This window comes from Ylistrum balloti, unplaced genomic scaffold (genome assembly GCF_031769215.1).
Source record: "Ylistrum balloti isolate Yb309-2 unplaced genomic scaffold, AGI_CSIRO_Ybal_v1 Utg371078, whole genome shotgun sequence".
Taxonomy (NCBI): domain Eukaryota; kingdom Metazoa; phylum Mollusca; class Bivalvia; order Pectinida; family Pectinidae; genus Ylistrum; species Ylistrum balloti.
Genome location: NW_026782595.1, coordinates 174,836 through 195,852, shown reverse-complemented (window position 1 = coordinate 195,852; position 21,017 = coordinate 174,836). Strand labels below are relative to the sequence as shown.

The following is a 21,017-nucleotide window of genomic DNA, read 5'->3' as shown; positions in this document are numbered from 1 at the left end:
TGGACATAGTGACGTTTAAAAGCACCCTTTTTTTAAAAGCAAAGACAAGCCCACCATCCTCCCTTTGGTGCATTTATTATATTGGTGTCATGACGTCGTCTGTGTGGTTTTAGAGTCATTTTCATACATGGTGCTGTTTCACTTAAAATTCAATGCAACGAATAAGATCAAACTGTTAGGAGGTATTCATGTTTAAAATAACCAACTACGTAGCAATAATTTCGCGAAAATACTGAAATATGGTGAGATTTTGAAGCTATTATTCTCTGGTGTTGCGGATCTCTTTCACGTACGTTCTATATACGTTACCTATCCCGTGATACCTAACGATAGCATGTAAAAACAATGAGCGTTTATGTCATTTAATGTAAATCTGGTTTAAGTTAAACGTTGAACTGTAGACTTTCGAGCTATTCTTACGTCATACACGTGATGACGTAACAAATGAAACGATGGAAACACATATCTAGGTTTTGTTGCCACACCACAGTTAATGTTTTAATTGTTATTACATTGGTTACAGGATTGCTTTGTAATAAAACAATTCTTGTATCAATAAAAAAAAATTGCTCCGAAAAGCATCTCTGCATCCAGAATTCGATTTTCCGGACTAGTGATAAAGAGAACATTGCGGAAATCCAGTTCCTTGTAGTTCCGTCCGGATTGAGAGCTCTCTCTGATGGGGTTAAGATATTCGCGTGTCCGCTGTATTTTTTTTATTACGTGTCTTGGACGAAAACATAACATTGCTCATTTTACAACTACAACTTCAATCAAGTTTCCCCTGTCGTCTGATAGCAATGAGGGACGGGGCACATGATTGGTGAAAAGGTTTACCATATCTGATCTAGAAGTTTATTGAATTGTTTCAAATTGAAGCGACTACAGTTTCCTTTACTTTGTTTAAATTTTTTTCCTAATTTTTAAAACTGATTTATTTTGAAGCTCAATTTCAGAAAATTAAAGACAATACCAATATATCTATATATTTGCTTAATGCATAACTGTTTGCTGCAAGACACCGTGGAATAAATAAAATAGAATATATTTACTTACATTTTTTTTTTCAACTTAAACAAGATTTTACATTAAATGACATAAACGCCCCAGTTTTTGTTTCCTTCTTACTCAGCAAATAAATAATAAAAAGCAACGAGGATGTAACTTTATTGTCTATTTATTTATCTACTTATTTAGTGAAGGCTCCAAACTAACAACCGACACAGTCTGACTATTGACAGCTTAATTATAGCTAGCACATTATTATACGTCAAACTTTCAGCGACAGAAATTAGTTACATCTTTTGATAATTTTTCATAAAATACGACAGTATATATGTATTTAAGTTTCAGTTGTTAAGCCTTGCTATATCATTAAACTGTAGATACTTATATGTTATTTAAGTGTACGACAAATAGTAATTTTTGATCTCTTCTGAACGTTTCAAATTGATTTTTTTGATATCTTATTTGTTCTCAAAATTTAAGATAAAATAAAAAAAACCTTGTTTGCTATCTATGAAAAACGCAAATAGGCTACACGACTCCCAATTAACAGTGCTTCACATGAGTAAAATATAGAAAGTCTTTACTGCTATTAATCAAAACAATATTAATCAAACGCTGACAATCTTAACTCGAGTATGTCAATAAATTTTCCCGTATTTTCTGTTCAGAGTTCTTTGTTCATCGTCACTACGCTTGCGCACTTGCTATTCACGTGTGTCAAACAACCAATCAAATCATTTCGGTCATTGTCGCCGCCAAGCTCGTTTTGCAGGAAGAATACATATCTTCGGCAACATTGAGTTTGCAAATTTTCCGTTATTTTTCATCTCATGTATTTGAAATGAGAAATGGAGACACATCAGAATTACGGAGATGAAGGGTAACTCAGACAAGATCTTCTCTTGGTCGAAGGAATTTCCTTTTTGTTCAGGGACTCGATCGGAACTTTCGATGGACGCCATTTTGTCATTGGGATTTTAAAGATTCCGATACTCTCAAGACATAATCCAGCAGTTTTGATTCACTAAGGAGATTGAGGAATAACAGAGCTTGAGACTAGTATCTATTTTATCGGGTGAATGGTGCCGATCCACTGGATATGGCCAATTCGAACACCACACTTGCAAGTTTATGGATGGACGATGGTAAATTGTCGCCCTTGTTTACATGTTTTCTTGTAAATCAATGAATAATCGTTTTGAAATTTGATCACGTTTTTAAGAGTTCGGGATATGCATTTTGTGCATTCATGTATGTTTTCACAAAAGAAATATGTTTTCTGATAATTTTACCGAATCTGTTGCCCCAACATGCATGTTCGGACCCCATGACGAAAATGTAAACAATAGGTTGATTTTTCCGCGAATGTACAGGCCTACTCCCATGCTCGATTCGGCACTCTTATCTGTGAATGATTATCACACTGTCTGATGTTGCATTATTCAAATTCGCAGCGGCTAATATAAATCAAATAACGATTTAACCAGTCGAACGAATCGCTATGATCATTTTTGAAGAATTTCATGTATTGCAAAATATCATTGGGGACATAGCATTGATTTCCTCAGGCCCTTCACACCTTAGAGTGCTGGTGTAGACCTATAGTTCATTCTACTATGAACAGGTTGAAAACTCACTCAGAATATTGAGACTGCCAAATAACTTGAGTACACCCATCTTAAAAAAAACTGGGTCTAATTGGAATTGGAATTAAGTTTATTTGCCTTTTGCACCACGTTTACTGTAAACAGGATTTATTATTCAGTTTTAGTTTTATGCCTCTCGAATTCATTGCTTTTTTTTTCATCCTTTGCATGAATGTTGAACACGCAAATGATAAACACATTGTAGATCTGAATACATCAGATTCACACACCATTTCCTTAGTTTCAGGAAATTGGAAATTGCCTTTCCATATCTTGGCTTAAGTTTAACAAGATTTCAAACCAACTGAACATTTTTTAGTAGCCCTAGAAATATTAGTGTTGAAAGGGCAGTAATTCTTATGCATGCCTATGACTCGATATGCTTGTCTAAAGTTTACAGGTGTTTGGTTTCAGCTCAAGGAAGTCCTGTGAAAATCTTGCAAGGTACACCTACAAAGTCATCAAATGGATCCGAATTTAGGGATGATATTGTGAAGTTTTACAAAGACTCTGGACTTGAACCTGTAGCAAAAGAGGTAGGTTGATATTTGTGTATCTAATTAAATTGTTGGTCATTATCTGCTGATCATCAGGTTGTGACAGCTCAGTCGGATAAGAGTGTTGGTCTAAGTGAACTCAGGTGAAGTTGAGAGGTGCATGGTTCAACATTCCCGACTTGTTGAGGTTTTGTGTTTCTGGGGAAGCAGTAGAGGAACAGACTGGTCTGTACCATGTGCTTGTATCCTTGGGCATACCACTTTACCCTAAATTGCTTTAGATGGTATGAGACAGGCCACTTGTATGTTGTTCATTTAGGTTGTCACCAACTACTACAAGGAGATTCCATCTTAAAATAACCCTGAATATTCATGGCGTGATTAATCCAGCAAACATATAGCTGATCATGAATACATTCACAAGATGAAAAATACAATATCAGTTAGTAATCAGTTTCAATTTGAAACTTACATCAGATTTTTTTCAGTTATTAAAGCATAACTCTTCAGTGTTTTGAGATAGATAGCAGTACATTTTGATCATATTGTCAAAAGTCGAGTTTCACTTGCAGTGGATATTGGATACAGTAATATGGATGTTTGTGACAGTATCAAAAATCTGATTCCAAAAGTCTTGTTTACCCTCGTCGAGATTCCTGACACCAATAATGTTAAATATCAGGTGACCTTTTGAGGTCTTGCTATTGTTCCTGTCGTTTTCATGATGTGTCAGAGTCATTGATTCTGATCTTGTGAATAATCATATGGGCAAGATTTGCAAAATGTGCAGACAGTAAATTTTGGTTTTACTAAAGCAAATATTTTTCATTGCCAATCAGACGCAGTGTTTGATTAAATCTCTACAAACTGAAATTAGCTTGTTGCTTGTTGACCATGATTTTGTGATCTCATTTATATACACATGACAGTGATAGGAACTGACATGGCTGTACTCCTGAAGAACAAGTTTGCGTTCCTGCATTTGAAAGGGATGTTGCTCTGATGACCAATGCATGAAAACCTAATGTACTACAGCTTGTCAAGTCAGAAATTGCAACCTACTTCTGCTGATAAAGACAGTCAGTAATTTTAAGTGTACAGCCATTTGAGCAAGGATTTTGTGGTTTTTGGCTTAGTCATTGTAGCCCTGGTAAAATACTAGCCGCAATATACCACTTGGCTAGAGAGAACTTCTTTTTAGCTTGATTGGTTGAGCCTCGTAAGACTAGTAAGCCAGTTTTCCCAGGTTTGATTCCTAGCAGAGGCATTGAAGTAAATAATGACCTCCGTACATTGGCGCCCACGTAGGGACCCGGGAATGGTACTTAGCCATGCCCCACTAGCATTGCTGTAACCCCTGGAAACTCGAGGACCAGTTGTTTCCTGGAGGGAGAGAATGTAACCCTGGTATAATACTAGCCGCAATATACCACTCTGCTAGAGAGAACTTCTCTTTAGCTCGATTGGTTGAGTGTCAGACTACTAAGCCAGGGATCCCAGGTTCGATTCCTAGCAGAGGCATTGAAGTAAATAATGACCTCTGTTACATCAATATGCTGACATGAAATGTTGAGAAGGGCTGCATAATTTAAAACTCTCTCTTAATGAAAGATGTTTTAAGAAAGTAAAAGGTTTTCATCAAAATGTCTTTTAAATTTCCTTGTTCTGAAACATCTTGATACTGTATTACCAGTTCCAAGGGCAAGGTTATAAGTAGTTGGCTAAGGTTATAGGTGGATATGATAAAGTTTAACATCCTTTCTGACGGTCCATTAATCTCGCACATTTTCTGGTCTGTTCATGAGTCATATTTATGGACAGAGTTTTGATATCAAGGATACCCTTCACTGGAAATCAGAGAATTCTCTTTCACTTTCTTTTTATTACTCTAGGAGCTACATTTATAGATGAATTTTCTGCAGATTTGACACATATTCAAGGCATTTGTTAACCTGTGATATGGGGTAAAATAGTTCAATATGCAGCAAAGTCATATTTGATGCATAAATTTCTGATGCCTTATGTCAGGTTGATGCTTCAAATTTGACTGGTGACACGAGGTGTGTTAGTCCTTAAATGTCCAATTTTATCAATCAGTAACAGATTTGCTAATGGGTTGATCAATTTGTTAGTTGACATTTATAGCCTGTCCCCAGCATCAATTAAAGGGATAATTCAATTGTGATATTGACTATATAGCTAGCTGCTGTCAGGTGTGTGGCACAGGCGTTAATTAGTATACAGTATGAGTAATGGCAGTCTACCTATATCTGCATTATTAAAACAATGAAATTCTAATCATTGAAATATAAGCTGTGTTAGAAGGTTATATCAGCTAATTATGTTCACACAAGTGTGTAATTTCTTGCATTTAATCTTGATGAAACAAATGGATAACAAATGACATGTGTTATGTAGCAGCCATTGAATTTTGGTAACCTGAATAACCTTTCCTGATCCATGCAACAGCTGAAGGTGAAACAAATTTTGAAAGTGTTCTTCTCAATAACCAAAAGGCCATGGTTGATATTTTGCTGGAAGGTTCCTTGGGAGAAGCCCAGCTACATTTGCAAAAGTAAATGACCTTTACCCAAATTCAAGACATGTCAATTGTCAAATAGCTGGTTAAAACCTTCATATGACAATTTCTAATGAACCTAAAGATGTAGAATCATAATCTTAGGCAGTTAACTCCTGGGATGAAGCTAGACAGTGTTTAATTAAAAGAAATTACCTTGACCCGTATTAAAGGTCATGGAGATATAAATTTTCTCATTAATAAAGAATACTTTTAATTCTGTTGTTTTGAGTAATTGGCTTATTGGGTTAATTTATTGAAATTTGAGTACATGTATGATTAAATCAAGATCAATTTGATGATAGAAGATAACTTCTGCATGTCATTTAATTGATAATATCTTGATCAGATTAAAATGCAAAAAATGGTTTTACTAAACATTTAATTGGCTTTCATTTATTTTCAAACTGATGCATATTAACGGAACTAATATTCACTATAAAATTTTAAAAATTTTTCATGAATAATTTTATTCGGCTTTGGATGTATAGCATAGCAGAGAGCTGCATACCTGCCAATTTTCCTGGTTCAGTCAGGAGTTTACTGATTTTCCCTCCCCAGCCCCGCCTTCCACTCATTTGGATCAGAATTAGGGAAATCTCTCGATTTCAGAGATGCTGTTAGGTAGTTCTTAAGTACCCATGCCATATTTGTCAAATAGGTGAGGATGACTTCCTGGCCACATAATCAAGGCCTAGCTAGATGTGTTAACACTACCCAGTTATCTAATTAGTGTCACATAAGTTAATCCTTGCTGACTGCTAGACATTGGAGCACATGGCCGATTGTACACAATCCATTGTTCCCAACCTAATTAATGATGACCATTGGTCAGGACTCCAGAACAGGCCCTGACAAACAGTCATTTCAGATAGGTCATTATACTGGTAATTGATCAGTTATACTACCTTTTTGACCAAATAACAAACTCAGTTTGAAACTAATTTGAAAACCAATCTTTATGATATAACAATGTGCAGGCATTCCTCAACCAGTGCCAAATATTCAACCTCATTAGTCCTTAAAATGTATCTTAGTTGGCAGTCTGGGTAAAAATTCAAATTAAAGAAAAAAAATCACTCATTGAAAAGTTGACCTAAATTACAGACATGTTGGGTTCTCCCCCCCAAAAAAAGATGTTATTGGTTAAACAGGAAGTAGTTATGCATTTGCAAATTCGGACTGGATCTGGACTAAATTTTCAGATTTGTATCTGTCTAGAATTATTTCATAAATATATATTTCACAGTGAAATTGTTAGTTCTAGATTAATGCATTTTAAATTTCATGAAAAAAAATGTTTCAATTATCTTTATTTGCCAATTTCTCTAAAATTTCAGTAAAATGACAGTTTAAAATTTCATGACATAATCAATATTAGTTTTTTCTTATTTCAATTAAATTAAATTCAGAAGCATCATATTGGAAATACATTACCAAACACTTAATAATAAATCTTAATATCTATTACATTGTGTGAGTGTAATGAATACTGAGAATTTAGATCAATCTTATTTGATACAGAATTCACATTTAATCAATTTCAGCTTGATCCTGAGTACTGAGAGAGAGAAAAAAATCATCAGTATAGTAAGACATGCACATTATTAACTTAAACTTATCCAAAGTTATTGATTAAATATACATTAAGTTTTCTTTTGTGACAAATGTCGCATTCATGGTATCACTATTCGTGGCAAGTCAAAAATGTTGTTCATACACTATTCTCTTCCATGAGAATTCCGAAAAGTTGGCAGGTTTGGAGCTGGTTACACAGAAATTTCTCTCCTTAAAATGATAATTTGCCAGCGATGTCAATTAGATTCAAATTTATGTTGTTGATATTTACGTTTTTCCTGATTGTGCTAATTTTAAAGACAGAACTCAGGTATTCATAAAACTTGTAGAAACGCCTCCACCAGGGATGTGGTGAATTAAACAACATGCCCTCAATGTCACCGTAAATCTTGGTTTCATTTCAAAGCAAAGCAAGTTATTTGCTTCACTAACCTTATCAGACTTTATGGTTTGCTCTATTTAAACCATTCCAGCTTGTCTTTTCTTTTTCTGCTTTGACTTGGCAAATTCAGTTGTGCTGCCATTAACAGTAAATACTGATTACAGCTTTGCAATGCACAGTATAGCCCAATGGGTGGGCGCTTGGCTGTGCCAGGTAGTACTTGGCAATAGCAGGCGGTCCCAGGCTGTAATAACTGGTAATTCTAATTTGACAGATTTCTCTGGGAGTGAATTGATCAATCTAAATGAAAATTTTGTATATCAGAATAAATCTCAGCAGAAGTGTAAATACCACATTGGTGTGAATTTTACCTATTTCCAGAACCAGGCTGTTGTGACCAGAACAGGAGACTTCAGAATGATTTCTTTGTATGATTATTAAAAACACATCCTTCACAAAAAAACTGGTGCTGAAACAGTGGTACAAAAATGACTGTTAACAAATGTTTGTAGCCATTATACACTTTTCAGTTTCTTGTTATACTACCAAAAAATTTTGGGGTGAGTATATAGTTGCCACTTTGTTTGTCCCTCGGTCTTTGAATACAAGGATTATGAAATTTTGCAAAAAATTGCAATGGTGGATACATTTGTCATACTTAAACCATGTGCAGGTTACCAAATTCAGGGACTACAATCGCTTAATTACAGAGTTATTTCCCTTTGTTAACATAACCTGTCTGGAACATAATTTGGCTTGCATGTAAGGAAGAATAATGAAACAGAAACAATTTATCATTTTGAGAAAACATAACCACATGACAGAAATGGAATAAATAAATTGATAAAGGTCAGTAATTATTCATAACTTAACATGTCACCACAAAAATGTTTGGCAATTTGATGTTGAAGTGCAAAGCTCAACCAGCTATTTTGTTGATGTTTTGCTGCAGGTTTTATACTAATTTTATCACTGTTGGTTCCTTATCATGATAGAAGATAAACAAAAAGTAAAGAAGATAAACAAAAAGTACATGATAATGTCAGAACTGAAAAGTGTTTGTGGAATTACTTTTAATATTGAAGTTGACTCATGGAAACACAAATTATATCAACAAGAATGTGAAAATATGAAAATTCAGATGTAATCTCAAAGCACATGTAGAAATGTCATTCAGGCGATTAGATTGTCAGGTTTCCCTCCCTCTCCTCAGTACAGTGAACTAGATTATAACGAATTTCAAGGGCCTTTTGATTTTAATTCACTATATGAATAGTTTGTTGTATAGTTAGGACAAAGGAAAGTAAAATCTTAGACAAAATTTGTTGTAAGCCAAGCTATGTCTAACGACGGCATAACGTTACCTGTTTTAAACAAGTCAAACATAACTAACAATACAAACAAATGACATTTTATTCCAAAGGGGTACATATTTTAAAGTTAAAAAATATGTTCATTAGTTCCCGAAAAGTCCAGAATAGACTTTTGCTGGTAACATGTACACCTGTCTGTCATCTCATTTAAGAATAACTGTGTTGAATGCATCATGCTGAATGTGTAGTCGCAAATGTTACATTGTGCCTCAGTAAAACGGGATAATTCCCGGAAGTGGTCTTTGGCAGAGTTTAATGTTGGTACTACTGAGAACAGCTTCCTCTTCTTCCTCACTATTGGAATCTTGTTTTAAAACAGATCTCATGACATTGTTCTCCGAAATTTTAGCAGTGTTTACTAGGTTTTTGTCAACATTGACAAAGTCACATGGTAATCCTCACTCTCATTTCCTCGCTTCTGGATCGATTCAATGAGGTGCATAAGGAATACTGATAATGATGAAAACTGAACAATGATGTCATCTGTTTTTCAGAATTGTACGTTATGTACTCGCTGGGATTTCTAAGTCTGTAGCAATGTCTTTTTTAGTTTTTTTCCCTTCATCAATGACTGAAACTGTTATGCACTTCATCTCAAGTGTCCAAGCCTTATGTTTACACAACTGCAAAGGCGATACTGTAGTTTTTAGAATTTGGGGGGGGGGGGGTGGAGGGTAAATATGTATTCATTATGAACAAAATTTCGTCATCAGAATTTTTTGTAAAAGTGGTTATACTACTATGATATATAGTGATGCAAGTGAGGAATCGTCTCCAGTTTATTATAAAAATTTGTACAAACAGAGTTTGTTATAATCAAGTCCAGTTTAACTGTATTATAATTTTAAAGATGATGATATTCAGAAAGAATAATTCAATCATAAAATGTGATATCACTTGTATAAAGGAGAAAAAATCCTATAATTTGAAACAAGACCTATTGCTGAAATCATGTGTGTACTGATCAGCTATTTGGAAGCCATACAACAGAGAATCCATTTCATTGAATGGCAGGAATTTTTGTAAAAAGATATGTATGTGGTAAATTGAATTCCATTTGTGACATTAGTTTCTGTAATTGTACTGTGTAACTTACAACAGACTTTCTCTTTTTTCAGTGTAGTTTTTAGGCAGACTTGTTATCTATAAATATTCAATAGATTTGCAACAGTGAAACAATTGAAGTTTTAGCTGACATAGTTTCTGATACACATGCATGAAGCTAGGGGTAGATTTCCACAGTTGAATTTTGTGTCCGAGTAATTGTCACGCTTGTGGACTGATGATACAACAGAATTTACAGTTTCATTTGTTACCATCCTCACAAGGGAATCTGAAATATTTCCATCCTCACAAGGGAATCTGAAATATTTCTCATGACAGAAATCTGAATGTTCACATTACAAGTGAATGACATGTAATAGATGCTGCCTTATATTTAATTTATTAGCAACAGATGGTCTAATGACTTCAGACTGCTGGGCTGTGGTGTGACGATAATGTCTTACCCTTAAACTGGTACAGAAATTTAAAGATTTCTGTTGAAGCATGATAAAGTGTTTTAACTGATGTGTGCGATATACATGTATACATCTAAACTGGACACTAGTGATTGTAACAAATATATACCCTGTCGGTGGTTAGGACACAGTGATTATCGTAAGCAAATAGTTCTTCTGTCACTGTGGTGTTTCCATAGGTTGGAGCTTTAATTTTAGGTGGCTAATTTGTAATAGGGAATTTGGTAATTACCTTTGACAAAAAGTTCAGTGTTGGCGGGAGAAGAACATGATTATCAATTCACTGGGTCCTAATTGTCAATAAAACCTCCAAGTCAGGTGACACGTGTTGTCACAGGCGATTAAATGTGGTTTAAATATAGGAAATGAAACGTTTTGTGGGTTGAAGTGAACAGTAAACCTTCGCATTGCATCAGGTAAAACCTTGTGTGTGGGAGTTTGGATTTAAAATAGGAGATTAAAGATGGGTAAGACGAAAGATTAACTTTATTTACTGTGTAAGGTTAAACCTGTGTGGGAAAATCTAGTAGGCAGCTAGGTCAGGTGATAAAGATGCATTATTCACTTAACTGTAACTGCCAATATTTCATTATCCAGACTTACTCTGAAAAAAACATTGAATATCTAGTTCTAGCTATAGCTAGCAGAACGAACTGAAGCAAGAGGCAGTTCACACCTGTCCTTCATTTGCATAAATAGGTCGTTTACACCAGGTGAACTTCACCTATAGAATCTGGTGAATCGGCTTCACAACTGAATACTTGAGCTACAGATCTGGAAGTCACCTTTGAATATCACAGCCTGTTTATGTACTTCATCATAACTGAACGTACAGGATCATGTGTTATGTACTTGCACACATGATAATCGTCCAATTTTCTTCTATTTTCATAATGTCTCATTTTCTGCAGTTTGTATTCATTCCCATATATATAGTTAGATACATAAAAACATAAGCTGTTCATAGCAAAGTTCCTGATATGAAGTAAGAACTTCTAAGGGGAACAAAAATATACGCTGACATTTTTGTATTCAATTTGACAAGAAATTCTTTGTTACAAACTATGAATCAGATAATCTAGCTGATTCATATGATACACTGTTTCACACATATTTAATAGGTTCTATAGAATTAGCCTTGTTGCCAGGGAGGATTATGTTGGACTAGCATGCAGGGTTTGTCATCGTGACCGAATGGAAATGTATATATATCCTCTCGATGCAGTGTATATTATTGAATGTATATGGTCTATGCAATTTTGTGTCCTTTTCTGTAATTCAGCTGGCTTTATCTACATTTTATAAGTTAAAGTTACAGACTGTTGCTGTTGATCTGTGGACAATAGATTGTTACCATTAAGCTGTTGGCAGTAGATTGTTTTGTCCTTGTGATTGTCTTTTCTTTGTATAACTATAAGGTACAGTTAAAGACTTGCATAAAACATGCAGATTTAAGGGGAAAATATTGTTGAAAAGGGCAGTTGACCTATGTATGTATTGCTAGTGACTTCTCTTGCTTGACTGCAATTGTAAATGCTTATAAATAGCTGCAGTTGAGCTGAGGTTAGTAGGTCAAAATACCTTTACATGAAATATGAAACAGACTATAGTGGAATTCCAGCTGCCTAAGTTTAGGCCTTTGTTGTGAAAGTAGACAGAGTTTTATAGTGGGACCACATGGCAGACCTTGAATGTCGCTGATTTTAGGTAGGTTGTTTGCTAGAATTGCCTTCATTTATTGACATGCAAATAACTAAGGATACAATGCATCAACAGATTTATAATTTTTATAATTTTCACTTTTCAAATTTCCATGTGGTGTACATGTTGCTGTGTTTGGGTTACATATATGTGTTTGAACCATGTACATCTCACCCACTCGCTGTAAATTTGAAGCCTTGCTCATTCTTGTCAAGTATATGCCACTTTATCAATACAGGAGCAGTTTATTTAAGATCAATTATTTTAAAGCATCATCTGAATGTAAGTTTTTTTTGCTGGAATTCAAAGTGCTGAAGTATTGGTGCATTCAAATTCCTCACCTAACTAAAGTACCAGCCTAGAACTCTGGGAGCTAAGTATAGGCTCAAGCACTCACCATTGTCCAAATATTTTTATATAGAATTAAAGTCTTCAGTCATCATGCACTGATGGACAAACTGTATACTCAAGATATCTCGACTGACAAATATAACTATAATACAGCCTATTACAAGCGGGGTGATTTATCAGCAGGTCTTTTAATAGAATATTGTATAGTGGATGTTTTAGTGTATTTAATAGTAGAAGGTTGTCTTGCTGTGTTTCTACTTATACAAACTGTAGTGATTGTGAAGCCTTTCTTGATGAAATACTAACAATTAACTGATCTCAACCAAAACAACAAACAAAATTTGTGTTAGCACTACAAGTAGAGCTGTTGTATAAATAGCAGTGTTGTCCAGCGAGGATAAAAATATTGTTATGTTAGAAAATGAGTCAATAATCAACATGCCTTTTTATTACACATTTGAATGTAGGAAGATTAGCCAGGAATGTTGAAAAAAGTAACTGATGCTAACTGTGATGACCTTTCTTGATCAGTCTGTGCGCTGGTCTTGGAAAGTATTGTGGGTGGTTGGAATGCCCTGCAGTAATGCATTCCTCTTTCACCTGGGCAATCTGGGTTTGATTCACGAAATTGATGTGAAAAGGTATAGGGTCACCTGCCCGACTCATGGGTACTTCAGTTTCCTCCCATAGTAATTAAGACCCTGCATGTGCTTCCATCTGTACCAACAAGAGTGATTATACTATAAGTTGGAAAAACTAGCTCATCAGCTGTTGTAAAATAAATAAAATTTCTTTTAAGTATTTTGAACACAAATTATTAATATTGCTGACTGTATAGCAAGCAAAATATCAGCACATAAACTTGTGTGTGAGTTGCATATTTCAGCCTATTATTTATCATCCTTATACTGTGAACTGTTTCTGCTTTTTGATAATTGTAAGAAAATGATTACATAACTTTAATATAAGACTACTCCTTGTAGCTGTTATACCATCACATGTCATGTCTGAGTCATTTAATTGGTCCAGACATAAAAACCTGATCAATCCATAGACTGACATTTCTGCCCTTTGATATATAGCTACAATGTATCCAAAATGCTTCTGCTTGATTCCTTTTACCATAATCACAGAGGTCATAGGTATTACTTCATTCTGCAGAAGATTTCAGACAAACTTCTGTCAGAGAGCCAACGATGCAGGGAAAATGAGGATACCAAAAGTAAACCAATTGAATCGAAGTGACATTGGCCTGAATTTCAGGTGAAGAAGTCTGTCTGAAACAACAGTATCTGAATAGACATATAAATAGTGACGCCAGTCAAAAACATTTCAAATCCCAATTGTGTAGTCATGACAGTAGACCACTCAGAAGTAATAATGTCCTTAGTCGATAGTGCTGTTTGAAGGAGTAGCTCAGCTTGAATGCTGTTACATTTCTAAAAAGAGATTGTGAGAGAACGTAATTCTAAAAGGTCATAAGAGATCTGTGCAGGAGTTTGGTTTATACTTTACGATTTAACATTTATAGTATCTATACATCATACTGACCTTTTTATCCATGCAGGTTGGAATAATTGATGCTAATGGCGATTTACCAGGCCTTCGGGAACAGAGTTCAAAACCACGTAAGTAAACTATAAAGCCAATTTATGTATTCAAAGCATTTTTAGCAAAAAAAAAAAAAAAGTCAATTACACGCTCAAAATCTTTTGCATACATGTGCTTTGATTGTCCCATTACAGTTATGGTATTTATTCATAGAGCGCCATGTATTTTTCTTTACAGCATTACGGTTGGTTGCTGTGCCCATAGCTGGTTCCCCAAATAAGATGTCCCCGTATAAAAATGCTGATCAGGTGTCACAACTCTTACCAAAGGTAGGTGACTCCCTTACAGCATGATAGGCACCATGAAATACATTAATTCTAACTGACTTGCCGGGACTTAGGAGGGTTTTCTCAGGAGATTTGACAATCTCATTCACCTTAACTACAAGATAGGATTCTGATGGCTTTACATCCAAGCTTATAATATTTCATTATTAAAAGGTCCATTATCCATTGATATCATATTTGTGTCAAGTTATCGTTTACTAGTGTTTATAGGTCATCTGCGCTGAAGAGTCAGGAAGACTTTTGCCATTATAAGTTGTCCTACCTTGTTCACCATTTGTAGTTTTCACAAGGTTAAAATCTCCACTGATGAGATTCAGCTCAAACTTGTCTGAAATGTTATTGAGATGTCTGGATCAAGTGTTGTTATTTTACATGTTGACTTGAAATCGAATATAGTCGTCATGTGTTTCATGTAAAAAAAAATCCATTTTAAAAGTGATATCAGGCAGTTTTGATCAATTTACAGACTTAACCTTAAAGAATTTGTTCAAAGTTGGAAGCTTGTGCCTTTTTAGGTCCCCATATTAAAGTAATAGAGGGAAAAAAAAATCTGTTCAAATTCATGAAACTTATGTCTTTTTAGATCTCATTTATATAAGTAATAGGGGGGGGGATACATTGCTTCATATAGCCTGAAACATAAGTAAAAAGTAAGGAGAAGTATTGCTCATTTGTTTGTTTTATGTTTGTAATACAGAGAACAGCAGGATCTCCACAGGTAATAATGGCTGCTACTAGTCCCAGAACACCAATGGTCCCTGTCGACTCCCTCTGGGGGCGCAAACGTCAGGCAGCAGATATCACCATAGAAACAGAATTTGCTGAAGGGTAGGTAGCAAGGTGTACTGTGGAGCTAATGTGTCTTGTGTGTACAGCAAATAACTTGGGCAGACTTGTCTTTGAGATGGATGCTTTGTTTGATTATAAAATAGATGTAGTTTTGTAGGATTTTAAAAATCCTTTTTGTGATGTTTCCAGTAAAAGGGGTAAGAAGGGTGAGAAAGGAGGAAAAGGTCTACGACACTTCTCCATGAAAGTCTGTGAAAAAGTCCAAAGAAAAGGTGTTACGTCATACAATGAGGTGGCGGATGAACTCGTCCAGGAATTCAGTGACCCAAGAAATCTCACCTCACCCTCTGAACAGGTAATGCTGCAACAAATTAAGTAAGCCAGCTTTTTGTCAGCTAAGCATAAAAACAAAAAATTATTTGATATTTTGTCCAATTAAATTACCAGTTTAAGATTACTATACTCCTGCATATGTAAAAAAACTCATAGAAGAATATATATTCCACTGTTCAACAGATGGTGGGCTAAAAATGATATGTGGCCATCTTGGGTTTTGACCATGAAAGTTTGTAATTAAGTTTGTTGAGAAGTGTTGTATAGATCTCTCTTAAATTTCTTGTGAAGTTTCCTTTGGGACTGTAGTTGTGCTTTTTTCATTTTTGGACTGATCAGAAAAGCAAAATGGCTGACAGGAAGTCATCTAGGATTTGACAAACATGATTATCTTTACTTCTGAAGAAATTTTCAAATTTCATATAGTAACAGCAAGAACAGGGGAAATAATAGAAAAGAAAGGAAAAGATTCAATGTTGAAAGTGCAAATAAACACCATACCATGGTGGGCACCAGGATCCCTGTGGAATGTCTTGTTATATGGGGATTCAATTATGATTCTCTATGTTGAATTTGCAGGCTTATGACCAAAAGAATATCCGACGGAGAGTTTATGATGCTCTCAATGTACTGATGGCCATGAACATCATCTCCAAAGAGAAAAAGGAAATCCGATGGATTGGCTTACCCACAAATTCCGCCCAAGAATGCCAAAACCTTGAGGTAGTATGGAACCACTAGGAGTATTGTTAAAACAAAAACTCTCAAAAATGGGGATAGATTTTGTTTAAGGATAAACACTTACTCATGTTTTAGGTTGATTAAGATTTGATCTCTTCAAGGTCTAAGGTTGAAAAGATTTGATCTGTCAAGGTCGAAGGTTGAAAATAGTTGATTTGTTAAGGTCAAAGAAAGAAAGAGTTGCTCTGTGAAATTCAAAGAATAAAAGACAATTGATTTGTCGAAGTCAAAGCAAAAGTGAAATTTGATTTTTCAAAGGTTGAAAGATTGTTTGTTTGTCAAGGTCGAGTGTAAGCAACATCTTTGTTTGTTTTTACTGAAGAAGTTGAGAAACATTTTACTTTGGTTAAAAATGTTTGTATTTTAACTGATAGTCTATTTTCATATGTATTACAGTTAGACAAACAGAAACGAATGGAGAGAATAAAACACAAAACACAGCAGCTACAGGAATTGATATTACAAGTAAGTAACTAGCACAAGGATGTAGATCCTGTCAGTAGGACTAAAGATATAGGTAACCAGGAGGGGGTTAGATGTAGAACCTGTCAGTAGGACTAAAGATATAGGTAACCAGGAGGGGGTTAGATGTAGAACCTGTCAGTAGGACTAAAGATATAGGTAACCAGGAGGGGGTTAGATGTAGAACCTGTCAGTAGGACTAAAGATATAGGTAACCAGGAGGAGGTTAGATGTAGGACCCGTCAGTAGGACTAAAGATATAGGTAACGAGGAGGGGGTTAGATGTAGATCCTGTCAGTAGGACTAAAGATATAGGTAACCAGGAGGGGTTAGATGTAGATCCTGTCAGTAGGACTAAAGATATAGGTAACCAGGAGGGGGTTAGATGTAGATCCTGTCAGTAGGACTAAAGATATAGGTAACCAGGAGGGGGTTAGATGTAGAACCTGTCAGTAGGACTAAAGATATAGGTAACCAGGAGGGGGTTAGATGTAGAACCTGTCAGTAGGACTAAAGATATAGGTAACCAGGAGGGGGGTTAGATGTAGATCCTGTCAGTAGGACTAAAGATATAGGTAACCTGGAGGGGGTTACATGTAGAACCTGTCAGTAGGACTAAAGATATAGGTAACCAGGAGGGGGTTAGATGTAGAACCTGTCAGTAGGACTAAAGATATAGGTAACCAGGAGGAGGTTAGATGTAGATCCTGTCAGTAGGACTAAAGATATAGGTAACCAGGAGGGGGTTACATGTAGAACCTGTCAGTAGGACTAAAGATATAGGTAACCAGGAGGGGGTTAGATGTAGAACCTGTCAGTAGGACTAAAGATATAGGTAACCAGGAGGGGGTTAGATGTAGATCCTGTCAGTAGGACTAAAGATATAGGTAACCAGGAGGGGGTTAGATGTAGAACCCGTCAGTAGGACTAAAGATATAGGTAACCAGGAGGGGGTTAGATGTAGATCCTGTCAGTAGGACTAAAGATATAGGTAACCAGGAGGGGGTTAGATGTAGAACCTGTCAGTAGGACTAAAGATATAGGTAACCAGGAGGGGGTTAGATGTAGAACCCGTCAGTAGGACTAAAGATATAGGTAACCAGGAGGGGGTTAGATGTAGATCCTGTCAGTAGGACTAAAGATCTAGATAAACAGAAGGTTGGACCTAGATCCTGTTACTAGTACTATAGATTTAGGTATCCAGTTTGAATATAATTTTTTTCTTTCTTCAGCAAATTGCCTTTAAAAATCTGGTACACCGGAACCGAGAGAGGGAACGTAGTAATGGTGGTCCGGCTGCCAACTCAGCAATTCAGCTGCCCTTCATCATAGTCAACACAAGTAAAAAAACAGTCATTGACTGCTCTATATCTAATGACAAGTAAGTTCTATTACTTCTGTCATTGACAGTCTCTATAGTTTAACTATTCATAATTTTAAATGCAATACAACATTTGTGGTAATGTGGAATCCAATATTTTTCAGATTTTTTGTGTGAGATGTCTTTAATACTGTCATACTCTGAAATAATCACAGTTTTGGTTAATTGTGAATACAAATGTATGTGGTGTATTCCAATAAAATACCTGTCCATCAGAAGGACTCCATATTAAAGGAACTGGGACTTAAAAACCTGCATTTTCTCCAGCACCTTCTTATTTTTTGTGTACTTGTATGGGAATAAAATTGATTAAATAGCCATCACTGTCATAGTATCTATTAAAGTTTCGATAACAATTACATGCAAATTTTAATCTCTCCATGTCACTGAGAATTCCAGTTATGTTATAGAAAAAAAGGTAGTGCACTTATCACTGACTGTTACTTGTTCATTCATTTTTACCCTTACTTTCCACAGGTATGAGTATTTATTTAACTTTGATAACACGTTTGAGATCCATGATGATATTGAAGTGCTGAAGAGGATGGGAATGGCCATGGGTCTGGAGAAAGGCCAGATAGCACAGGCAGACCTTTCTCGTGCTGTGAAAATGGTACCTAAATCCCTAGAGCCTTATGTATATGGTAAGTGCACTAGGATTAGCATGAGGAAAACGTGTGAAAATGCTTTATGTTATTGTGATGGTTTTATGAAAGATTTACCTCAGGTAATTATGTAAATAAAGTTTTACAAATACAGGCAGTAAGAATTACTACTGTGACTACTGATGATTGCTCTCTCACCATCTTCTGAAAATATTGTGTTTGATTTGTCAGATTTTGGATAGAATTTCGGCTTTGATTTCCACAGCCTTCAAGGAAACTACTAACCACAGTGTGCTCTAGAAAAAATAGTAAATAATAGACATTAGTGGAAATAAATATTACAGGTCAAAATTATCACACAACATCAGCTAATTTTTTTGTTGTTAACAGAATTGGCACAGGGCAGTATGGCTAATGCTGGACCAAGTGGTATTCGCCCCATCACCTCAGGAATCTCTCCACACAACCAGGCCAGGTAGATTGAATTCCTGTAAAAATTTCAGTTCCCTAAATGAATCTGTTGGTATATCAACTTATGTTATACTATTGATGACTCTGTATCAGTTTGTTAACTGTAGAGTTATGTTAACCTGGATTGTGTATTATTATCTTAGAATAGTGATATAATCATATGAATATTGATTATGCACAATTGGTTGGTGTTGTATATTACATGGTATGAGAACCAGTTTTCTGAAAGTACATGGTAAATCTTTATGTAATTGATAACTAGCCGTATTTGTCTTGTGTGTTGTATATAACATGGTATGAGAACAAGTGGGGTCATTGCGGTACAGTATAATACTTTTCTTCAAAGGGACAATTATCAAAATACTGATTGGTTTGTCAGAGTCAGTTATAACATTGGTATTTTTGATAATCATTCCAGATACTCCACATGATTGATTAATAAACAGATGCCGTTGCATATGGTGATGGACTGTTACAGTTAGCAGACTATTTTCTAGAATAAATTACGTTTTGACACAAAATAAAATTTCTTTCCATGATTCTGTTTCAGGTACAAGTCTGTGACTATGTCGTCACAAACTGTAGATGTTGATATGGAAGTTGCCATGGCTACCAGTCAGGGATTGTCACGTGACTCCAGTATGGGGTCGTACTCGGACATGCCCTCACGTGCTGCCACAGAAACGCCGTCGGAGGACTTCAGTGATGAGACAGACACAGACAGATCAAGTCCTGTGGATATGAGCTAGAAGAAATATAAAAAAGGCTTTCTGTTTTTAACCATTGAGTCACTAATCAGATGGCCTGAGCTTTCAAGTATTGTTCCGACTGACCTTTGGTTTGACTGACCACAGAGTGTGGGCCTCTGGATGTTGATGGACTGGTCAGTAAAGTTATATACAAGCTCAGCAGAACCTGTCATATATATATGTATATATACATATATCAACAATGACAAGGTCTGCCCAAGTAAACAACCAGCTGTGATAGACAAAAGTATTGGTGAAACAATTCAGTTCACCACTGAGGGGTACCACAAACTTCACTGATAGGTAGTCACAAATCACCTTACTTCGTGGAGTTACTTTGTGGCATCACTAGTGACATCACATCTAGGAAGGGTACATTATGAACGTCGCAGGAGAGCGAACATTTTGTTCAGAAGAGATGTCTGATATGACAGAAGAAAGATGTGCCGTTCCTTAATAGTCTCAGGTTTTTTCCTCGTCTGGATTGAAATTTCTTTTCCTTCATACCAGAAGGTAATCTTGTAAGGTGATAAGTTTCCGACAAGATTCTAGTAGTGTTAAAATAACCAGCAGTTTGCTCCTTTTTTCATCTGAACATTGAAACGATCAATGCAATAGACTTAGAGTGTAACAGACTCATTGCTGGTGACCTCTCTCTGGATCCTCTTCAGGATATGTATCCCCATTATCTCGTCCTGGAAATCACTAATGGATCGGCAGAGAGGAACAAAATCTGTGTAGAATGTTATGATTGGTTGGTATGGTAAACAATGGAGTGTGACTGTGTATTTGTAGGGGAGAGCTTTGCCTTTATGTGAATGATGTGTAGACCACTAATATTTAGCGAGAGATTTATTTTTACATTAATTACTAGTAATTAACCACCATTTACAATTATTCAAATCTTGTTTCAAAATAATTCACTGTTGTTGAAGAAACATATATGCTCCTGAT

The 21,017-nt window shown here is 35.6% G+C and overlaps 1 protein-coding gene across 1 annotated transcript; it reads left to right on the top strand.

The window, feature by feature from the left end:
- Nucleotides 1–1,887: 1,887 nt before the first annotated feature.
- Nucleotides 1,888–21,011, top strand: LOC132560557 (transcription factor Dp-1-like). The gene is made up of 12 exons (XM_060225222.1): nt 1,888–2,153; nt 3,069–3,190; nt 14,202–14,262; nt 14,423–14,514; nt 15,230–15,360; nt 15,511–15,676; nt 16,234–16,377; nt 16,792–16,860; nt 18,090–18,238; nt 18,716–18,882; nt 19,234–19,318; nt 19,865–21,011. Exons 1-12 carry the CDS (start codon nt 2,108–2,110, stop codon nt 20,061–20,063), a joined length of 1,431 nt encoding a protein of 476 aa, XP_060081205.1. The 5' UTR covers nt 1,888–2,107; the 3' UTR covers nt 20,064–21,011.
- The last annotated feature ends 6 nt before the right edge of the window (nt 21,012–21,017 follow it).

Coding starts and splice junctions, on each gene's coding strand:
- LOC132560557 (XM_060225222.1), top strand. CDS start 2,108: ATGGCCAATTCGAACACCACACTTGCAAGTTTATGGATGGACGATG. Junction 18,883..19,233: donor CCTAGAGCCTTATGTATATG/GTAAGTGCACTA, acceptor TGTTGTTAACAG/AATTGGCACAGGGCAGTATG. Junction 19,319..19,864: donor TCTCCACACAACCAGGCCAG/GTAGATTGAATT, acceptor ATTCTGTTTCAG/GTACAAGTCTGTGACTATGT.